The 23,144-nt window shown below is 39.8% G+C and overlaps 1 protein-coding gene across 1 annotated transcript in view; it reads right to left on the bottom strand.

Annotated features, from left to right (window-relative positions):
- The window catches only part of mmp17a (matrix metallopeptidase 17a), a 74,582-nt gene that overhangs the window by 7,179 nt on the left and 44,259 nt on the right, over positions 1 to 23,144 (bottom strand). The window contains exons 6-10 of the mRNA XM_034095387.2: positions 14,652 to 14,828; positions 13,842 to 13,944; positions 12,019 to 12,101; positions 9,051 to 9,203; positions 8,230 to 8,487 (exon numbers count right to left, since the gene is read on the bottom strand). Coding sequence (XP_033951278.1) covers positions 8,230 to 8,487; positions 9,051 to 9,203; positions 12,019 to 12,101; positions 13,842 to 13,944; positions 14,652 to 14,828 — 774 coding nt within the window. The remainder of the gene's footprint in view (positions 1 to 8,229; positions 8,488 to 9,050; positions 9,204 to 12,018; positions 12,102 to 13,841; positions 13,945 to 14,651; positions 14,829 to 23,144) is intronic.

The following is a 23,144-nucleotide window of genomic DNA, read 5'->3' as shown; positions in this document are numbered from 1 at the left end:
AGTTTCAGAACTGATTCGGCCTTAACTGGTAATATTTTTGTTGCTTTTAAATTACTATTTTATTTAGTTTGATTCATGTTGTGCCACCATAGAACAGAGCAGCCCATTGCACTGTGCTAGCTGATCATTACAGACACCACCAACCGTGCCTGTCCCTTCACTTCAGGGTGCTTAAGTTAATTAGAGTTTCCTAATTACCAAATGGACAATGGTAACCGCTGTGCGCTTCGGATGAAAATGCCACTTTGTAAGAACAAAATCACCAAATGTAATTTGCCATTATGAAAACAGGTCGATAAAACTATTTGCGATACTTATTTTTTATTTGGTTTCCTAAACCATCAAAAATGTGTTTGTTAACTGGGTGACGTAGGCTGTATCCTGAGACAGACAAGAGGAGAGAACTAAACGGTATGTTGGTTCATTTTCTCAACAGGTGATTGAAATGGATAAGTGGCGCGACATTAACAAGTGAAGGAGCCGAGTTAAGAATGATCCCTCGGTGTTAATGGCCTTGGAGCTCACCATTAACTGTGGATAAATATTTATGTGTATGAATGCTTGTCTCAATTAACGTAATCATATTCTGTGGTGTTGGATGAAGTAAGTCAAAGACGTAGGAGTAAAGGGCAGAGGATGATTAAAGAACTTAGTCATCATCTGGTGCTGTCAAGTCCTGCACTCCAGTGGAATATCTTTCAAATAATATTTGGGAGCATTGAGTTCCTGCCTCTCTTGCAATGCCTGCATTACGCTTTAAACTCCATATTGTGAACATTTGCGCTACATTCCTCTATCCACAGTTTGGTCTTGATAATAAATGTCAAACAAATGGCAGACTCATCTGTGATCTTTCAAAAAGCGTCTTAACGTTTTGACTGTACTCACTTTTGAAGGAACAATGAGTTACAGGTTTATTATGGCCTTTATTTATTTATCAGAACCCGCTTAATAAGTATGTTTCAAATAAAAACACAAATTCTGTTAAATTAATGATGTCCTTTGTGATGTTGACAATGGGTAAAAGCTATAATTCAAATAGATATAATGGGAAAGGTACGGTAAAAAAGGATTTGTGCTGGTCTTGGCACTTCACTGTAAAGAGCCTCTACCCACTTTAAAGGGTGAAGGACTCTAGTCGTTAATTATCAGTGCATAATTGTGAGAACATATTCAAGCCGGGCTGCAGCTGGCTGTACTAAATATCAAGTCTGCTCTTCAGTTTACTGCAAGTATCTTATCTATAAACTTCTGAGAGCATATTTCTCTGAGTATTACCCTAACCAAGTCCCGAAATGTCCTGACCGAAGCCCTTTTCAATGTTGATGTACTTGTTCTCCATGTCCAGAGCTGAACTTTATCCTCACAAAGATGGCAGCACAAGAGAACACACATCCACCAAGCCACTCTCCTTATCCATCCACTGCTTTTATTGGAGGCCCAAGCGCACAAGGCTCAAGGCCACTTTGCTAAAATGCTTCTTTCTATTCCTCAAAGACTTAAAGTCATAGAGCTGTCCAAAATGGTGAATACATTTCATATCTCAGTCGGTACTTGCTAATAAGCCCTGTCTGAGTGAAAATACAGTTTTTATTCAGATTCTAAAGATGAATCAGTGGCTGAATGAATTAAGCTGATGACACTTATCTTCCTTTTAATACAGGCCTCATCATTGTCCAAGAAAATCTATTTATTGTGTAATACGTTTTCGAGACTTGGACAAGGGTGATTCGATTTTTTCTTTATGCCTGGTCGAGGTGGAGACAGATCTATTAACTCATTACTGAATTCACCTGAATTGAATTTCTTGTTTTCTGTTGATCTTTTGTTGTGTGCCATATTGTTAAAGCACTTTAGGCCGCATTCTTTGTATGAAGTGCGCTTTACAAATGAAGCTTAATTATAACTGAAATATTAAGAAGAAGGCTCAGACTGGTGTTTATTTTTTTCAACAAATCACATGAATATTTCATCGCAACAAACTCATCCTGACATTCATACTTAAAATGTAACTATTTCAAAATGGGTCACAAACATATTGTCAGCTCTCTAAAGACTCAATGTTTCTTAAAAACAGCTGGGTGCCATTTGTTTAACTGTTGTTACTCAATGGGAGTCCATTATGTATTTATTAGGGACTCTCTGCCGAACATGCAACTTAGCATTCTCTGTAACAAAACAGCATTTTATTAATTTGATATAGTATCACTATAAATTAATCTAATACTAGTCTATTACAATTCACATTTTCTGTCTGTTTATCATCTTTGTTTACAGTATACTATTTTATTACTGTGTCCCATTGTTCCTCTTTCTTATTTCTAGTATTTCCTGGGGCTCCAAAAAGTTGCCTATTATCTTAAACCCTTCATTTCACAATCACGGCAGGATTCACTTCTTGACTTTATGGCATAGGTTGTAACTTTGCCTCTGCTAATGCGACACCATTTCAGTAATGGATGTTGACTGGTTTATGTGAACTCCCTCTACATTTAAAAGACAATGTCCATGCCTGCAGTGATGTACCTGAACGCGTTCAATGAACGATCGTTCATGAACGCGTTCATATTTTGGGCGAACGTGAACTGAACGTACTGTATTTCCGCTAGATGAACGTAATTGAGAACGCGTTCATTCTCAGCGCTGTATAACGGCGTTCAAACGTGCGTTCATTCTCAGCACTGTATTATAACGGCGTTCAAAAGTGTGCCAGATTTCATATGCCTTTCAGCCGAAAACCCAGTTAAAACACACCGTAAACAGGCTTCAAAATAATGCGGAAAACCACCCAATCTGGCAACAGCAAGCTGCCTGTGACGCGTACGCGCCTGTCACCCCTGGCTGTCGCACTAAAATATACACTATATACTAAATATATCAGACTCCTCACAACAAACAATGTGGAACCGCGGAACCGGCGAGCATTGAATGAATGAATGAATGAATTAGTATGGACGAAGCCGAGAGCAGCTGCAGCAGCACTCGCTCAGAGTGAGACTCTACGGCAGGGGTGGGGAACCTCCGGCCGTATACGGCCCGCGAGACAATTTGGTACGGCCCTCGAGGTAATTTATAAACACACGCAAAAAATAAAAAAATGAAAGAAATCTAGACCGCAAAAAAATTAAACAAGCGAGTACCTGTTTTTCCTGGCCAAGGTCAGGGTCCTTGAACACAACACGAGCCTAACGTGTCATCACGTGGTATATGTCTCGACTGACAGGGGTGCAGTTCTGACGGAGAGCACCAGAACGCCACTCCAGCACTTCAGAAATTGCAGTACCGATAAGTCCGTACACATGTCACAGTTTCTGCGTGTCTGTGTCTTTAGTTGAAAGCCCAGTGGCGATCTGCTCATCTGTCATACTATAATAACTGTGTTGTTGTCATTAGCATCTGGTTAGCTAGCTATGCTAACGAATATAAGAAGCTTTGTCTACAACCAGTGAGGTAAAGGCACATCTTTATATGATCATTATAGTTATAAAAAAAATAAGAGAATAAAGTAAACAGGTATAAAATACTATAAGACAGTTATTAATAAAGAAGAATACAGTTTGAAAGGGGAGTGATTTGTCAAATATCCATAAATTAAAAGAAAATCTGCTTACAGTTGTGTTTGGGTGTTGAGAGATGTGTCCATAGATCTCCTAATGTTGCTCTCAAAGTGCAACACATCTTGCCAGGGGAGCATGCCCCCCGGACCCCCCTAGAGGAGGTTAGGTCCCCCCCACTTAAACCATGTTCACATGGATAGGAAACTAAATACATTTGCACACATCTTGTGTCCATAAATTATCTTTCTGTTTAGGTGGTCACGCCACACCCTGCACGTGCATGCATACGCGAGTCATGGTGAGATATCTGGATTAGGAGGTTGCTTTTTCTTTGCACAGAATGAAATGAATGAGCTGTGATTTTAGTTTTTTTAAGCAGAGGTCAATAACTTGTACGGCCCTCTGAGGATATTGTAAAAATTGAAATGGCCCATTAACATCGTACAGGAGACAAATAATAGCTCGCAGCAACGTATTGAAAAAAGAACTATGAACTATAAATTAGTTCATTTTTGAAACCATGAACTTTAGTTCAAAATGTTGAATTATGAACTATGAACTGAACTAGTTCATTTTAAAATATGTGAACTGTGAACTGAACTAGTTCATGTAGAAAGTGAACTTTCCCAACACTGCATGCCTGATACATTTGCTGTTTCTTTATATTTTTCTTAAAAGTCAAAACTATTCCTGGGTGCCATACTAATTCCAGCCGTTATGATTATTATCATCGAAACGGCTTCATTCATGCTACGTTCTTACCCGCAAAGCAACAATTCAATCTGGTTTTACTGCTTTTCTGTCTCTCTGTATGAACTCTTTATCTTCACTCTCATTCATCTTCTTACTAATGTCCCGTATTTTTCTTTTCTTTATTAACTCTCTTCAACCTCAGGCGTCACCATATCTCCTGTCTGGATTGTCTTTTTCTCATCTGTCCATTGACATCTTTCTGTTCTATTTTCATAAATACGTGTCACCGTATCTCCTCTTCTCTTCTGCCGTCATCTCACTTTCTTCTCACCCCCTTTCTGTCTCTCTCCATTCATCCTGAGCTGGTGAAACAGACGGAGCACACGCTTTGATGTGGCTCCAGTTCCCATGCCCCATAGTCTGTCTATGTGCGTTTGTGCGTGAAGGTTTCAAAGTGTTCCCTTCCAGGCTCTGTGGTGATACTGGTCAGGGGTGAAGGGGCGTTGGCATTGGCCTCCTGTCACATTCACACAGACACACACCCAAATGTACACACATCAAAGAGCTTAGGGCAAGACGGAAGACAAAACGCAGACCACTAAACAACTGATAAGGAAAGAGCTTCCTCCTATTTGCATGCTGCATGGGGGATTAGAGACATCCAGGCATCACATTTCAGGACTCTGTGGCAGTTCTAGGGTATTTTTAAAGATCTAAAAATGACCAAGCATCACTCAGACCTTACACACACGGGGAAACAAGTTGCACAAAGTTTCTCAGACGTATAGTGTTACTCTGTTTTACACCTCTCATTAACATGCACATGTGATCACATGACATTGAAGCTTTAATGGTAGCAGGCGTTGTGACCTTGACACTCAGCTGCTACACTGGAGCGGCTCACTGTGTGCTTACTGGGCCAGCTCCAAGGTTTCAACGTGGTTCACTTTGTGAATGTAAATCAGACTGTTGCCAAAAGAGACCACAAGTTTACTATGTCAAAAACAACAGATACAATATTTTGACATGCAAAACAAACAATGAGATGCAAATTTGCCCCTAATCTGTATACTGCAGCTTTGCCAACAGGACATGTGCATGGATACAACCAGGAAGAGTGCCAACATTTTTTTAAACAAAATGTCATGACAGAGTGCACTGTTTGAAGGATAGAACATCCTCAACTTGATAGGAATGTTTTCCAGGTGAAATGTTGTTTTCTATAAACTACAGAAGAGTAATGCACGGATGTTTACATTTGATCTAATTCGTAGATAGGTTATATTTACACCATAACGGTGCACAGCTGATATAAAAGGACTTGTAGTTTTTAAAGATATTACTGATTTTCTTTGAATATAAGAATGTAAATACTAAGTCTGAAATAGTATAGCAATATGCTGTACAATTATGTGAAAACATGAATAAAACTACACATCTTCAGATGTTGTACATACATAAGTGTCCTATACTAATAATACAACGTTATTATGGCTGTGTGTACCTTGTGTGCACCGCCTAGTGGTTAATGCACGTTATTGAATTATTGTTTTTATGTTATATTTGATGAAAACAATATTAAGAGTACATACTTTCATAGGGGGAAAGTAGAAGGTCAATGATAGAAATATAGAATATAAAAAATCAAGAAGATACTGTAAGTGATCTCTACAATAAAACAGTTTAGTGCAGGATGTACAAAGATATTAATAGGAGGTGCAGCAAAACAGAAAAGCTAATTAACCTTTATTTAAACATTAAATAACACTTTAGATTAAGGTCTTCTTTTAAATAAGAAAAAAACTTTGGGGGTATCTATCTACAGATAAATATTAAACCTGACAAAGTACTTAACGCCTAATATATTGCTTTCCTGCAATGTTGAAGCACTTATTTTAACTGATATTATACATATGGTTGGATTATACTCTTATGTATGTAGATAGAATAAGAAATGTGCAGAATATGACAGTTTAATGGTGGAGGTATATACACACATTACATTACATGTCACTTGTTAGACGCTTTTATCCAAAGCGACTTACATACTCAATACTGTGGGCAATCCCCACAGGAGCAATTTGGGGTGAAGTGTCTTGCCCAGGGACACAACGGCATGCTGACTGCAGCGGGGTTTGAACCTGTGACCCCCTGATCCGAACACCTACGGACAATCCACTACGCCACACGCCTCCCATATTGATAGATGTCTTGTAATGCACTGTTGATGAACATTAGCTGCGACCCAAGTGTTTCATTCATTGCATAGTTGTGTATATGATATGTCAATAAACCTTAGAAAATCTTGAAATCTTGAAAGGGATGTGCAAAATAGCCATAATATACAGTCTTTAATTAACTATTAGTAGAGAATAACGAGTAATGAATATACTTTATTACTCGTTGCCATTCATGTCAATTGCAGATACACGTTTAGTCTTCTCAAGCACCAACTATCAAATATCTCTCCTGATTGTTGGCACTTGACAATCACCTTCCCTGAATTTTACTGAGGTGTAACTAAAGTCTGATTTAAGGGTTGTTTATATTTCACATAATTAATCAGAATCTGCAAAGTAACTCAAATAAGTGTAGTGGAGTAAAAATACCAGGTTAACCTCTGAATTGTAGTAGAGTAGAATTACAAAGTAACAATGAGCTGTCATGTGGGTATATATTAATGGACACAAGCGATTTTCACCCATTTATTAATTATATGTTTTACATTTGATAACACCAATGTGTTTAAAACTGGCAACTTCTAATTGTGGGATAAACGCAAATGTTCAGTAGAGACGTCCCATAGAACATTTTGCGGAACACAATAGCCAGCATGTGTAGTTCTGGAGGGGCGTTCGATTCCAGTTTTGGATAGTCTGGCGTGGTTTCGTTCCATTTCAACATTCACAGGTTTGACGCTCGGCGTAACCTTGGCGCACTGCCAACATCCAATCCCAGAGCTTGAAGATTAATCACGGGTACAGTAGTCCTAAACGATAGCTGGGGATTATGGGTAGTGTAGTGTCTTCGGCCATCCTAAACTCAGAAATATTTTTCGGATTTCATATCGCATTAGCACCATATCCCTACGTGCATTGCAGCAAGCTTAAACCATAGCTGAGGATCTTGGGTAATCAGTTCAGTGGCTGTGTATCGCAATGATGCTCGAAATGTCCCTTATAGGACTACGTCTGTTTCCGGTTATTTTTATTTTGAAATTCAGTTCCTGACTGATTCTCTGGTGAAGTGTTACAACTAAATTTTTCTCCGAGATATGTAATAATTAATTGCTGGAAGATAGAGACATTGGGGATTCCTCCTTCATACCTTGCATAAATATGTAATCCATCACTATGTCTTTATATTCAATTTTGTATGAATATAGAAGAGGTCAAAATATGAAACTGCCCTCATTCTAAACATCCTTTTCACTCTGGGTGATGGATTGGGTGAAAGTTAAGGGTATGAATTCCATTCATTATTTAATGGAATAGTAAATCAAATCAGGTACAGGCTTTCTGGGTATCACCAAACAGTTTTTTGGCTGTCAGCGTCTTGGATTTTTGGAACCAGAAGTGAAAGAGAAAGTGGAGTTATTTACAATTGGATGAGGAACAAAACACTTTTAGTCAAGGAACATGCTACAATTAATTTGAATAAACTGAAAACACTAACTGCAAGGGTTAATGGTATAAGACAGACAACAACCTACATCACGTTGTATTTAAGGAGATTATAAACTATTGATTGGACCATTAACGCATTCAGTAAATGTTTAGTGAGGTAATAATATCAAGAACGTCGCAGGGGGATTTTCTCATAGACTTCTATGCAACCCAACTTCATTTCGCAACCAGTACTGGACATTTGAAAGAATACATGTTAGTCAATTGCACATTGCTTTCACTTTTAAGACCCGGGGGTCGCTGCTTGGTGTCAATATGCAGCTATAAAAAATTATGGTTTTTTGGCTACTCACCATCAGACCACCTTATGGCGTCGTCCAGTTGTGGCGGCAGCCCCTTCCAGACCGAGCTGTCTTTAGGGTATCCCAGGTCCATTCGTCTCAGGTGGTCATCGTAGCGCCAGTACAGGTTGTCTTTGAAGAAGTAGGTTTTCTCGTTGTGTAGCCAAACAAAGGCTGCATCTATTACTTCCAAGGGTAGGCCAAAGTCACTGATTGGACGAGGGTAGCCCTCCTCTACGTTATTATCCTTAAATACCCAGTACTTTAGACCTGAAGAGGGTGGACACAGAAAATATACCTCAATCGATTTATAGTTTTATAAATCACACGCAACCGACAGTGTATGCACTTGCTTTGATATATATATATATAAATAGATTAGAGAACAGAAATGTACATATAGGACACTCGTGAAATATTTGAAAGATTAACTATGGCAGCCAGTCGAAAAAGTTCTCTGCCAGGAACGCTCTTATATAAATGTATATCAAATGTGGTTCTGCAACCATGTGTTTTAAAACAAAAGTTATAGCTCTTTATAGCACAATTTCCTTCAAAGAGCCCTTAAGAAAGGTCTGGGCGGTCTTATTTCATCTAGCCTCTTTAAAGTGTGGATGAAACACATTTTAAAAAGTGTCTGCAAGTCACCAGAAGTTTAAAAATAAAAACATTTTCTGTAACTCTTTTATATAACTGGACAGAAAAGCAGGAGGAATAAAAAGAAAAGCCTATTCTTGCAGATGATAACTTATTGAACCAGCCTAAATTCATTTTAAGACTCATTCCGAGATCTGAAACACATTGGAATGTAGTGTTGTTTTTAAGTACTATACCTTTAAAAAATACAATTTTATGGTCCACAGGCCTCTCATACACAGCATCCACACTGTCCAGATTGGAGGGGAGGCCCCTCCAGAAGCGATGGATCTGAGCGGGGCGCAGGGACACCAGGTGCTTCTCTCTCGTTAGTCGCCAGAAGTACTTTCCTATAAAGGAGCAGAACAGAACAGACCTGAGGATCAGCACATTGCAGGATGCTGGTACCAAATAACAAGGCTCACAGCCATTATATATATATATATTTTTATAAACTTCCCACGGGGAAACTTGCAACAATGCAAATGTAAATGGATGTAATAAAGAGTAGCATGGTTCATATTGTCATTGGCATGTTTTTGTAGAAGTACTATGCACTGTGGAAGTACATTTTCAAGGTTGACCATTTGACTGAATGAAGGGGTTAAATTAAATCAATACATTAATTACTGTTAACTGCAGATGTTAATAATTAATTATCAATATTAATTAAACAAAGGGCATTAGTTGATTCCTTTCCTCTGCAGCCTGTCCACGTCACCATCCCCTTTATGAGATTGTTTGCAAAACTTGTGACTTTTTAGAACAGCTCACCGAAAAGAAAGCCTTATATTCCATCAAAATCATCAGACAATAAGCAAAATAAAACAGCTGTGGTATGTCTCAAGGATTTGTCCTAGCGAAAGAGATGTGGCAGGCCGATACAATCCCAATGTGAAAGGCTGTCAAGAAGTACAAAACAAAATCTACATCTTGACTAAATGAAGTTTTAAAAAAAAAGGAAAAATCCTCTCTTAACTTGTAATCTAATCTCTAGTGACACAAGATGTAAAAGGGGTTCAAAGGAAGTCAGCTAAAGTTCAGCATACTTTGCTAACACTTTGCCGCTGAAGGTATGCAAGTCTGTTTCGTGTTCCTGTTGTCAGTGGGAGTCTTGGGGTCAGTCCTCCAGAGGGCAAACATGAAAGCCTGATGTAACTTTTGGACTGCGTTCTCTCAGCAGGGCTCAAGCGGCTCAGTTGGGTGTCTGCATCTCCCCCTGCTCTCCTCTTCATCCTCTCTGCTCTCCTCTCTGCTCTCCTCTCTGCTCTCCTCTCTGCTCTCCTCTCTCCATTTTAAATATGCTTTTAATTCCACTCATTTATCTAATTTTTTTATCTTTTCTTTTTGTCGCTGCTTTTAATTGAACTGTTCATATCTTAGACTGCACTGTAACTTTTATCCATGTATTTTTTCTTTTAATGTTTATTTTATTAGCTTTTCTTTTTAATGACTGATTTTAAAATGCCATTTTCTTAATGTCTTTCGTTTTTTGTAAAGCACTTTGAATTGCCTTGTGTTGAAAAGTGCTATATAAATAAACTTGCCTTGCCTTGCCTTGCCTTGCCTTGCCTAGCCTAGCCTAGCCTAGCCTAGCCCAGGGTTGCCAACTTTGGGTACCTGGCTGGAGTGAGATTTTGATATCATGGGTTTAATTACACATATGCGCACTAAATGACTGCTATCGTGTCAGCAGCGGGACCTTAGCATATATATAGGATATAGGATATATATACAATATATACAAATACACAAAATTGGACACAGACTATAAAGGGCACAACGTTTCATTCACTAATGAAAGTCAAACACAAGCAATTAATTGACTTATCGTACGATAAATAAAAATCATTTACATGAGGATGTGACTAGCAGTTCGAAAGGATGTACTTCAATTATTATTATATATTATCATTATGTCAGGGGTCTAAAATGGTCATACAACGGTGCCGACAATATTATTGTTTATCGCAATAATTTCCTGGAAAATGTATCCAACAAAATTAATTATCGTGAGAGGCCTGTACATGAAACACACACACAAACAAACCTACAGACTTACTCCAAACTGCCAAACATATTAATTAACACACTCTATTTTGGCCTAGTAGAACAATAAGCAGCAGACTTTTACTTTGTTATCATTTCTACTGGATCTTAGATCTGCGCTTGCGCAATACGGGTCGGCAGTTGCCAGAGAGTATTTTTGTTGGGTAATCTATGGTAGGGCTAACCCAGTGGTGGGGTGAAGTCAGTATTTGCAATGTAATTACATACACGCTCCCCCTTGACAGTGAAACGCCACGCGTGAAGTTTAGATTTTTTCCCTGTCTCAATCCAAATTGAACTGTATGAAATAAAAAGGCACATTTGTCTTGTAGTAAATAAAAAAGGGCAACCTGGAGCCAATCCTGCAATTTACCCACAGGTGAAAGAGTTGACATGCTAAAAGCCCAACCCCTGTAGGGGGGTCTGGGGGGATTCTCCCCCAGGAGATTTTTTGAAATACTAACATAAAATACACATTCTGGTACTCTCTTGAGAAGAAAAATAAATACATCTATTACTACACGACATATTTAAACAAATGAATGCCATTTTAGTTTGTTGTTACTTTGTTCTGAAAGCTGAACCTGCTGCTCCTCACAGAGAGAAGAGGGAAGAAGCTGTGTTAATTACTTTACATTGTGGATAAGGGTGGATAGCCCCCATTGTTCTGTGTGTCAACATGAAAGACAGCCCACACACCTATCAATTATCAAACCGTGGGGTCTTATTTCATTACGTGTTGATTTCTATCAACACGTAATGTTGTATCGATGTATAGATGTACTACAGCAAAAGTATTTTCCGTCGGGACTTCCTGCAACAACACCACGCCGTTATCTTGCTTCTGATTGGCCAGAAGACATTATCAAAGATGTTCTATTGAGAAGACGATCACTACCTGGCAAAAGTTTTCAAAACCGTTTCTAGTCTTCGGTATTCTTGTATTCTTGTGAGAATAGTTTGGGCAGAGTGAGAGCGTGAGATTGAGGGTGAAAGCGTGTGTCACACGCCAGATGCGTGAGAGTTGGCAACCCTGGCCTAGCCTAATCTCTTCTTGTGTGTTTCCAGGCAGCTCTGTAGCTTTGCGTCTGTCTTTCTCCCTTTGTGACTCCGTACCTTTGAAAAAGAAGGCCTCTCCTCGTATCTGGGCCACTGCATCAAAGTGGCTGGTGCATCTGTCTGGGGCATCACGAGCCAGCCTGAGAGAGATGGGGAAAGTCGGAGGAGAGAAGATTGTGAAAAGAGGAAAACCAGAAAAACTACTTTCTAAAAAACTGGACACTTCCAATTTTCGAACAGTTGATACAATAAATATTGTTTCTGTGCTTTGAGACCTTATTGCCAATCATCTAAAATAATTGATTAAGTACATACGTGTATTTGTCAAAAATATATTAACTTTTTCTTTGAATTCAATATGTATTGAACATTTTCAAGACCTTTTTATGCATATACATTTGGTTTAGGCTTTTATTTTGAGTGCATGAATCAAACCTGGCAGAATGACACACAGTCCCTCTGTGCATTTGCCCCCGGGGTTTTTAAGTGATTTAAAGCATTGACGTGGCCAGCCTGCCAATGATGGAGCCATTAGCACCACAGGGCTGAGAGTGGGAGCCCACCCAGGCCTTATATTACCAACAAAGGTCTCCATTCAAAGCTCTATTAACACTACACCACTGCCTAGTGGTCAGCCTTGGTGCCCTTGTCAGGCCCAATCCAGCTTTTTCACGCATCATGACCTGATGGATTCAGGAGGAAATGATTAATGACGGCAGTTACAAATCTAGTTTGACATCCCCACCACTGCCTTTTTAGCTTAGCCCTCTTTCTCAGCTGCCTTATTGTTACTGTAGTGGGTGTGCATGTACATGTGTGTTATCTGAAAATAATTAGTATTTCATCCTCCTTCATTATTAAGACATTTTGTCTTTCGTCAAACGTCTTGGGGGCTGTTTTAAGGTAAGTGTTTGGTAGTTTGTGCATATGGGAGCGCGTGTTTGTACATTCAAAATACACGAATGGACAAAAGTAAGCCTAATTATCCTTGATAATCTGACAAACTACAGGCTGATAGCTGCCCGACTAGCATTGGGGAATTACTTAATTAGACGGGCAGGCTCCCAAGCTCACTCTCGGCCTCTCTGCTAATTTGATTTGTTGGCACCTCATGACTTCATATGAAGCACCAGAAAAACTCTTTCTACTATAAATGTTCAGGATTCCTACATGCATTTGTTACATTGAATCTCTGAGGAAGTGAGAACAAAAGTAAGAAAATTAAAAAACAATCACAACATAATTATGCTGATGTACAGGGAACCATCGGAGAAATGGAAATCTCTTTATAATGAGGTCTAAAACCCTGCAAAACAATGTGAGGCCCACTAGAATATAGTGTTCTTATGGAAGTAGCTCAACTTAAATAAAGCCACTTTTTTATGGCTTAGTTGAAGGATTGCTTGTAAGGAAAATAGTGAACATTTAAAATGTGTGTGTGATTTTTGTAGACGCTTATAAGAAGCCATAAGACAAATAAGCAGCACATGTCTCAAAAAAGCTGATAACTTAAGTGTTGTTTTTGAGGCGAAGATTGTATTGTGCCATCCTAATGTTATTGATACTCCTATCTGCTGCACCTCTCAGGCCTAAACCGCACAGTTGCCATGGTGAATGGGATTTACAGAATGAGTAAAGGTCAGAAAAATCAGCTGTCACACAAAACTGCCATTTTGGTGCAAGAGTAGGATCCTAGCTATATATTGAGGGTATATAAAAGTAGTCAGTTTAAGTTTTTAAGTGTCTTAGTAATACTTAAGTGCTGTCTTAAGGGTTCTTAAGATGGAAACATGTGTGAGAGTTAATCGAGTGTTCTTAAGACAGCAATTTGTTTTTGTTGCATGTAAAAGATTCCAAGTATCTTTACACGTTCTACTTACAGTAGAGTAGATCTGTTTTCAGGAAGGTCCAGCAGTACCGGGGGTTCAGCCGTCTGGGAGGGGTTGCCTGGTCGGTTTGTGTGGGACACCGAGTCTCTGACACCTAGTAAGACGTCAAATGTCATTACAAGAAATATGAACACCTCATCTGTCTTTCATCCTCTTTCCCAAATTGATATTTCGTGTGTCTTTTCTGTAGTGAATGGTGTGATAAGGTCATATGCCACAGTGAGGTCCAATTCACTCCATATATGTTTCCAATAAATCGATAACCTTCCTCTACAGAGCTCATACGTTGCTGCTTCCTGTGTGGGGAGACGTTTGTATCTGCAGTGTGCTGAAAAATACCTAATTACAGAAAAGGCTCTTGAGTTATGGTTAAAGAAAGAGAATAAGATTCTGTGTGTATGTCTTTGCAACTTTTTTGTTTCACAGCACTATGAGATCCTCAGGAGAAGCTGAAATATCTTCAAGATTCAAAGGTTTATTGTCATAACATAATACACAACTACAGTCACACTTTCCATGTATTTCTAAAGTACCTACAAATAATTCTGCATCACAGTAAGACATGTCATCATTGGCGTACAGTACATGTATTTTTTAGCTTTTGAGCATGCCGCTTAACATTACTAATAAAGTGAACAATGACTCACCACAAAAGTGATACATGCCGTTACTTCCAATTATAAAGTGGTTTTCATAGTTACATGACCACTTTGGGTCATTTTCTACAAACATCTTCTCCAGTAGCAACCAATTACTGATTGTTGATGTGTGTGTACTTCTTTTTAACACGTTCCCTCGTACCGTAGAGCTGCCAGACGCGGACCTTGTCTTCATACGGAAGGTCGTATTTCAGAGGGTCTCCTACAGGACCCTGGTAGTACGGTCTCATGATGGACTCTATGGCTGAGGTGTGGACCAGGCCGATGGCGTGACCAAACTCATGGACTGCAACCGCGAACAGATCCATCCCATGAGTGTCTGACGGAGAGGGAGAGAAACATGAGAGTTTACATCATGTGGTTAAATATTATTAGGATACAGAAATCTATATAAAAAGGTGAAAGAACGACAATTCAAAGGTTATACTAAAAAGTGTTGTTTAGAAAACACATGGAACTGTGGCAACTTCCCAATTTCTGTCATAGTCAAATTACAGAATACTTGGTGGTAAATGCTCAATATAGAGTTTTTCTTTTTACAATCCTCCATGAAACATCATAGATTATCGAGCTTAGTGTTGACGCGGTTGCAGTTTTGACAGTAGTTAGTATGGTTACAACTGCGGTCCTCCCATAGAATAGGCGACAAGATAGTGACTGATGTGATGTGATACCCATCATAATCTTATGCCCTACAGTTTTGCGCATAGTTACTTGTTGTAGAGTAATGTAATGTAATCTGGTATACCTTTTTTATGAGACTAATGACATCTCTTCAAATAGCCGAATGTGTTGAATGCATTGCTTGGTATGTTTGTGTATAAACAGGACATGAAACATTTTTAGTACATTGTTTAGGAAAGACTCAATGGTCACATTCACCAATGTACCCAATACCCAGTCAAACACGTTGTCAGGTATTTTATCCTCTTTCAGTTAATCTGCTCATGGTGCAAATAAAAGGCTCAGGAGGCTTTGAGTGCTGTAAGGCATGTGGTGTAGTGAGATAACTACGATGAAGCTGCCACGTCACCTCGGCTGCCAATCAAAACCTGAGTGTGGAGAGACACCTGAACACCACAAAAGCATCCGTTCCTCTGTGTTCAGCAAGAAAAGGAATAGACAAAGCGTCCCAAACTCTTTGTCTGACTCTGCCAAGCAAGACAAAACCTGGGGCTCAGAGATTTAGATTTGCAGAAATATGGAGAGCTAGCGTGTCGGGCCGAGCCAGCTTAGGGTTCCTTGGTGGCTCAGCTGAAGTCTGCATTCGGTTAACCTAAGGTTGGCCTCGACTTGGGACGTGCACTCATGCTTATGGTACCCAGCTGGGGATTCCAGGAGGCAAATGCCAACTCTAATCTACATGAGCACATGGGGCAGAGTGGAAAGGTGGACAAAGGAAGGAGAGAGAGAACAGGGGCTCAGAACAGAGTTTGTACCATGTAATCATATTCACGGTCCATGGGAGGCTGACAGAATGATCGCAATGCCTGTGGACAAAGTAGGAGCGCAGAGAATTGGGAGGATGAACTAGATTCATTTAGGAAGGCAGAGAGATGGAGATACAGGAAGGACTTTTGTGTATCTCCACACAATATTACATCTTATTAGGTTTCACCAATGAACCAATAAGCATTTTATCCAGCCAAATGATTACATTGCATGATGATTAAGATATTTCATTTGCTAGATCTCAAAATGTTCATGCGTTCCATTCCTCCCGTCCTCAAAAACCAGGATCACAGGATAGGAGGGTTTTGATCTTAGGTACCTTTGAGAAGAATAATGCCTGGCTACTTCAAAATCATCACAGAACTCTTAGTGGATGGCCTGGAGTTTGCCTACAGGGCAGGCCTGTTTGCTGAACATTCAGTCTACTGTACATGAGTCTGGACCATCTTTAACAGCCTGGGAAGTCATATAGGGAAAATGTTTGAAGACCTACAATCTTTATAACAGACCTCCTGGTCTCTCGGATTGCATCAGCTATTTTATTTAAATTCTTACACATTTATTTAATCATGTTGCACCATTTAACTTGTAAAATGCTGCCACTGGGGACAAACAACGGAGGGAGGATATGAAATATTCCGCTGCAAACCTTGGGCTTTTATTGTGAAAGGTAAGAATGGAAATAGTGAATGTGGTATGCGCTTCAAAATCCATCACAAGAGAAAACAATATATGCAAGTGACAAAGCTTTGTAAATCAAAGTAATTCTGTACTTTATTTATATATGAATAAGTCGAAAAATGTAAAGTTTTATAGTAGTATTCAATAGGATTTAGATTGAGTGGGAAAGCTTGAACTATGATAACCGATCTATGTCATCTATCAGCAAGCTAACATCAGCAGCAAAAGCTCTAGCAATAACAAGGTGTTAATATTTGTGTTAGAAATAGTCTCTACATAAAAACCTTAACTAGTGATAAGTTACATAATTATAAGGGCTCCAAGTTCATAGAAAGTACGATTTGTTTTTAAGGGTCACCAAGAATACTCATCAGATTAACGCAACAGTTCAGGGCGTACAGCTGGTCCATTAAACTGGTGTTGCCCATAGCCAACAGCCAGTCGACCATTTCGAAAAAAGCATTGCTCTCATGGGTTGAGACCAAACAACACAAATAATTGAGTAACCAGAGATCATTGCCAACAGCTTCCTCATTCTCCAAAATATCTGCCACTCCAGGCCAAAGAAGCTTGGATCCAACATCATTAATGATGCCCTTCACGCACATCATCCAAACTCTTCCTCGCAGGGAGCAACTCGGGATAATTGGAGCCAAAACAGCCAGTTTCTACTGCTCCTCATCAATACATCTGCTCTCCTCTGAAACTGGTAAACACAATGGACAACAGCACTGCAACATTTCTAAATATTTTGCTACTAATGGAAGGGTCAGTAACTACCCCCTACTTTAAGACAGGATGGGCAACAAACGGACCTGAACCGTTATACTAATACTCCCACATGTTGGAAGACATTCACTGCAACAAGAAACATAATGGACCAAATCAGAAACAAAAAGGGGTAGATTTAGCATTTTGCAGTCAAATAAATGTTTGAAGAACACTAAAGCAATAGAACTGTGCTTCACTTTGACTCAGGGGTTTTTAATACAGCTAGTCTTCCTCTCCCACTCTCCCAGAGGAGAAGATAAGGGCAGGATGTGTTTGGAAACTCGAGGGAACTTTAAAGACAACGGCTTTGTGAGAAAAAAAATGTGGATTGGAATAATATTTTTTTTTCTGCAACCTCGCGCATAATGATGCCGAGACCATCCAGGTTCCAAATACAGGAGAGTTAAAGGTGAAACCATTAGGATTCATTTCCGAAAGGTACATTTTGTGTGTTACTTATTTTGTGTGAAGGTCTGTTTTAAAAAAAAGTTACATTTCTAGTTTTGATGTACTTCGCCACATAGTTCTATCTCCTTCCCTATTCATAAAGCAAAGACACTTTTCATAAGCCAGTATACAAGAAAGTTGATTATAACACGCACACAGAGAAATGGGCCCAGAAAAACCTTGGGGCACATAGATCATTAGTTTGTTGTTGATGACTCACTCTTCTTTATCTTTTTAAAATAACATTGACAATGATATAATGAGCTACATAAGTAACATGTAGGTACATCTATTGTGTCGGACCTTATACAGCAGGGCTATTCAACTTCATTAGCAAGTGGGCCAAATAGGAACATCACAGGGGGTTTGTGGGCCACACAATACTTTGTCAAGGAATCACTACAAATAACTCTTGCTTACAGTAGTGTTAATAGATACTAATACATTAAGTGAACTAGTCAAGTGCATCCCTTTTTTTCTTACTTTAATTGTATCAACATAAATCATTACAGAAAGCAACCAGTCCATCAAAAAGTAGGAAAGCTTCGGTTACAAGGCTTGACACAAAAGTGCAAAATGTTGCATCTTTAAAACTAAGGAGACATGAGGTTTTTTCCCCCAACAGTTCCATGTCCACTAATGTACAAAACAAGATGAATATAATACAACAGCATTCATCACATTAACAGTAAGTAGCCCCGTGTATAATATCCTCAACACTTCCAAGCATACATAAGGTGCTTTGAAGACAACACAAGTCCATAAAATGTAATACTAAATGCAAATAGAACATAGTAAAACAATAGCCATCAGACTCACAATAACATTCATATCTTGGAAACATTTTTACAATTTTTGAAACAGTAAGTAGGCTTGTTTTAATGACCATAACATGAATGACCATAAAAACAGATCTGCATACATACCATGCATCAGACTTCTGTCATGTTTAGCCTGTTTGAGTCAGTGAGCGAAATTACACTGTCTTGATTTAGCTATTTCAGCATAGTGTGGCTGATAAGTGGTAAGAGCAATCCTGAGACACTCATGCAACTTCTCATTGGTCATGGAGCAACGTGCCCTTGTTTTGAAGGCATTCATATGAGAAAAGCTAGACTCACAAGTATAGGTAGATCCAAACATTGTCAGTATAAGCACCTTCCTCATTGTGGGGTACTGATACTGGCTAACATGGTTAGACCAAAAGTCCACTACACCCTCAGACTGCAGGAGCTGTTTCAAAGCAAAGGAAGACTAGCATCAACCAGCTCCATCTAGGGTGACCAGATGTCCCGCTTTGCGCGGGACTGCACAGCATTTTCCCGACTTTTGGTGCGTCCCGCAAATTGAGACGATGTCCCGCATATTTCATTTTGATTGGCTAAAACGCTTTTCTTTAAAATCAGATTCATCCAATGGCTGTTGAGAAAGCAGGGAAGGCTATCATCAGGGGGCTGTGTTTGCTGTCAATCAAACTGTAACACACGGCGGGTGCTGGTCAAGTGTTAACCAATGAGAGTAACTCACTCACACACACCCCCCCCCCACCCCGCCAAACGACAACAACGAACGCAGGCGACGCAGCAGGTTATGGAAAATGGAGGAAACTGAAACTACAGCTAAGAAGAAAAGAAGATGCACATACAACAAAGACTGGGAAGACACTTACCCGTGGGTGAAGCCAGTGCAGGGCGACTCTCAGAGAGTTTTGCAATCTTTGCAAGAGTAATTTTAAAATTTCACATGGCGGTGAATACGACGTCAAAAGACACAGAGAATGCGATTCTCACAAGAAACGTGTCGCTCAAAAAGAGACATCCCACTCTATGGAGACATTCCTACTCAAACCAAAAAATGATGGCCACTCAGACAAGGTAACGGCAGCAGAAATAACCAGTGTTTACCATACAGTGCAACACTCCCATTCATACCGGTCAAATGACTGGTAATAAGCTAGCGCCGACCATTTTTCCAGACTCTGAGATAGTAAAGAAAATGTCATGTGGTCGTACAAAAGCAGCGTCCATAATAACAGATGTGCTTGCCCCTGCGGAGAGTTGTTTGACAGAGGCAAAGACACCAGTGGTTCTAGGTGACAAAATAGCCCACACTCTGTGGGGGGGCCCACCTTCTGTTGCTGTGATGGACAAAACTGAAAGCTATTTTATTTGATGTGTTATTATGTTTCTGTTCCCTCCTGGCCAGTGTTGGTTTTATTTTATCTATTAATTTATGTTGTGCCTACTTGTACAGGTAATACACTATTTGAATTAAGAAGATGCATTTCTAAACACTTGAAGTGAATAATGCCTGCTGCCTTAGTTTACTTTTCTTTATTAAACAACTGCATTTTGACTTCACTTTCTGCTCAGTTGTTATATATTTGTTACGTTTTTTTTCTTCCGGGGGTTGGGGGGTGCTGTTGAGAGGGTGTCCCACATTGTCCCACACAACCATACTCCTTGTCCCACATTTGGTTTGTTGGGATCTGGTCACCCTAGCTCCATCTGAAAGAGGCTCTCAGCAATGCAAGATATTACCTCTTTTACTTTTACACAGAAGTCTGCATCAGGCTTGATGGAAAACGGGTCACGGGCAAACTGCAATACCTCAATTGGAATGCTGAAGCCTTGGAATCCGTCAGTAAAGTTATCAGTCCATGTTGTCTTGAAGTCTGTCATGACTGGCGTTATGTTTGCTCCAGGTGATGTGGTCATAAATGCACGGAGTTTTGGGAAGTGCAGCAGTTTTGTCGTCACTAGGTCTGTTTTGAAGATCGTTAGCTTTGTCTTGAAGGCACAAAGTCTTTCAACCAAATCAGCGATAGACTTTTCGCGACCCTGCAGTTCGCAGTTCAAAGTGTTCAAGTGTCCAAAAATGTCACACAGAAAGTAAACATCTGCCATACACTGTTCATCTAACACGCGCTCCAAGAGGGTTGTAGCTCGGTTGTAGCTCGTGTGTGCTTACTCGTGTGAAGGAAAGACACAATCTCCTGGCGGAGTTCACAGAAACGATCCAGGACCTTTCCTTTGCTGAGCCATCGGACATCGTGATGGACGAGTAAGTCTGTGTGTTCAGCAGACGTGTCAGCAAGCAGCTGACGGAACAGGCGGTGTTGTAGGCTGGAGTTTGAGCGAATGAAATTCACAATGTTCATGACAGTGCGGGTCATGCCTTCGTCATGGTAGTACAAATAAATAATGTGCTAGGAAGGTTGTTTCTGCATTATAATTAGCTATCAGCCCCTGTTGGTTGCAGTCTATTTTTCAAAGCATTGGGTAGATATGATAGATAGAATGACAGATATGGGCTTGGTTCAATTGGACACATATTGAACTATTGGGCTTTGGAATAATGGGCCGGCGGAACAATGGCATGGCACCGGCTTTGTTGCCTCATATTTCCTATAAAGTCAGTAGACCATAAGGCAGATATTTTAACCATGATATATATGTACCCTTTATACAGTAGATGACATAACTAGATTCCTCATTGTTCCGTGTTAGTTACTTAACTTTGGAGGAAAGGTAAACTAAAAAAGATCAAGTCTTGGTTTGCGTATTGTCTCCGGAGTCCTATCTGATTGGTATCTCGGTTTCTTCTTTGCTGGTTTGTTTTTCAGTTTTCTATTCTGTATAGTCCTTAATAATGTGTTAGTGTCTGCTCAGTTAGAGCCAGCATCAGTCTGGAAATGTGGTGGTGTTTGGCCCGGGGCAATTGCAAGATATTACGTGATATAAAGACCGTGTTTGAAGACAAAACTTTAAAATTACACTTTTAGGGTTCTATAAGTAACATGAGACAACATGATGTAGCCTAGACAGTCTAAACTATCAGTGACCTTTCAATATCCATAGTTCTTTCTAGGATGAATTTGCACTTTGTCATTTATCTATTAAGAGTTTTGTTATGAGAGATAAAATAGTACAATAAGACCTTCCAATCTGTATACTAGTGCTTCTTTTCATTAGTTCTTATTAAATCTAGCTGGGCAACCCACCCTCACAGAGACAAACAGAAACACAGGGTGCATGCACACCACAGACGCACATAAACAGAAACATTTGTAATCTTCTGAGACATTCACCTGCTTAATGACGCTTTTGTTTTAGTCACGGTAATCAGTTTGCAGAGGCAGATTGTTGGCAGAGTGCTAATTAATAGAAGCATCTGCTGCCTGTCAAAGCATAAACAGCACTTCCAGACCTCTATGTATTCGATCTCATGGAGGTGCCGCCCTCTCACGACTCCCAATGGACACGAACCATCAATCACACAGCGGGAGAGAACTGGTCTGCTTAATGTGGTGCTTAATATTCCTCTATTCAGCATGATAATCGTACACATTAAGAGATGGCCTTGGCGGACCCAGACTTAGGGTCCCGCTGAGAACAATGTACCAGGAGTTGGGGGAGGGGAATTAGCAAAGGCAATTACTCCGCTACGGATTTGTCTGATAAGGTTCATTTTCTAAATATGATTACATAGCTCCCCAATCTGCTGACGCACCAACATTCACTTCTTACCCTCTGGGCTGACCCAACACTTTTACATCTCCTCGAGGGATTAGATAGCTTTTGAAAAAAGTTGCCAACAACAACAATTTGTGAATCTGATAGCTTTGTGGGAACAGAGCGGAGCCGGGCAGAACGACACGTATAAGCAGCGAGTCTGACATTAGCTATGCCTAAGGGACAACTTGATGATGCTGGGGGATGATGTTTGTGAGATGGCAGCAAGGTGAGGCTGGCAGAGTGTGACTTGAAGAAATTAAGAGTTGTTTAATTAACTTTTTCACTACGCCTCAGCGCACCAGTCTGGCAGCTTCAGAGAGGAGCAGAAGGCAAACTGAGCGTCTTAAAGCTTTATAATCCAGAGGTGAGCAGAAACACTCCAACACCACAGAAGAGAGAATTATGTTTGGTCTGCGTCTATTTTTTGGGAGCTAATTAAAGCCATTTCAGTTTTCTAGTCCTTCATAAGATTTTACAGTTCAAAACAGCAGTCAGTGCTTGCGTCACGGATGAAAAAGTCTGATGCACTGGATGCGAATTTCACCCTTCAAGGGATTCATCGCAGAGGAAGAAAGGACATAAGAACGTCCAATCAGGTATGATGATTCACAAAAATCAACCAATATTTTCCGAGAACAATTTATATACAGACCCAATGGGGACCATCATCCGTAAGTCTCACTGAATTAGTTATGAAACAAACATTTACAGAAGCACTCAAACAAGAAAAAAGGGCAATAACTTGGCTGTCTACCATTTTCAAGTTA

The sequence above is a fragment of the Pseudochaenichthys georgianus genome, chromosome 12, assembly GCF_902827115.2.
Source record: "Pseudochaenichthys georgianus chromosome 12, fPseGeo1.2, whole genome shotgun sequence".
In the NCBI taxonomy this organism is placed as follows: Eukaryota; Metazoa; Chordata; class Actinopteri; order Perciformes; family Channichthyidae; genus Pseudochaenichthys; species Pseudochaenichthys georgianus.
The sequence above is the reverse complement of the archived record's forward strand: the minus strand, read 5'-3'. Positions and strand labels throughout refer to the sequence as shown.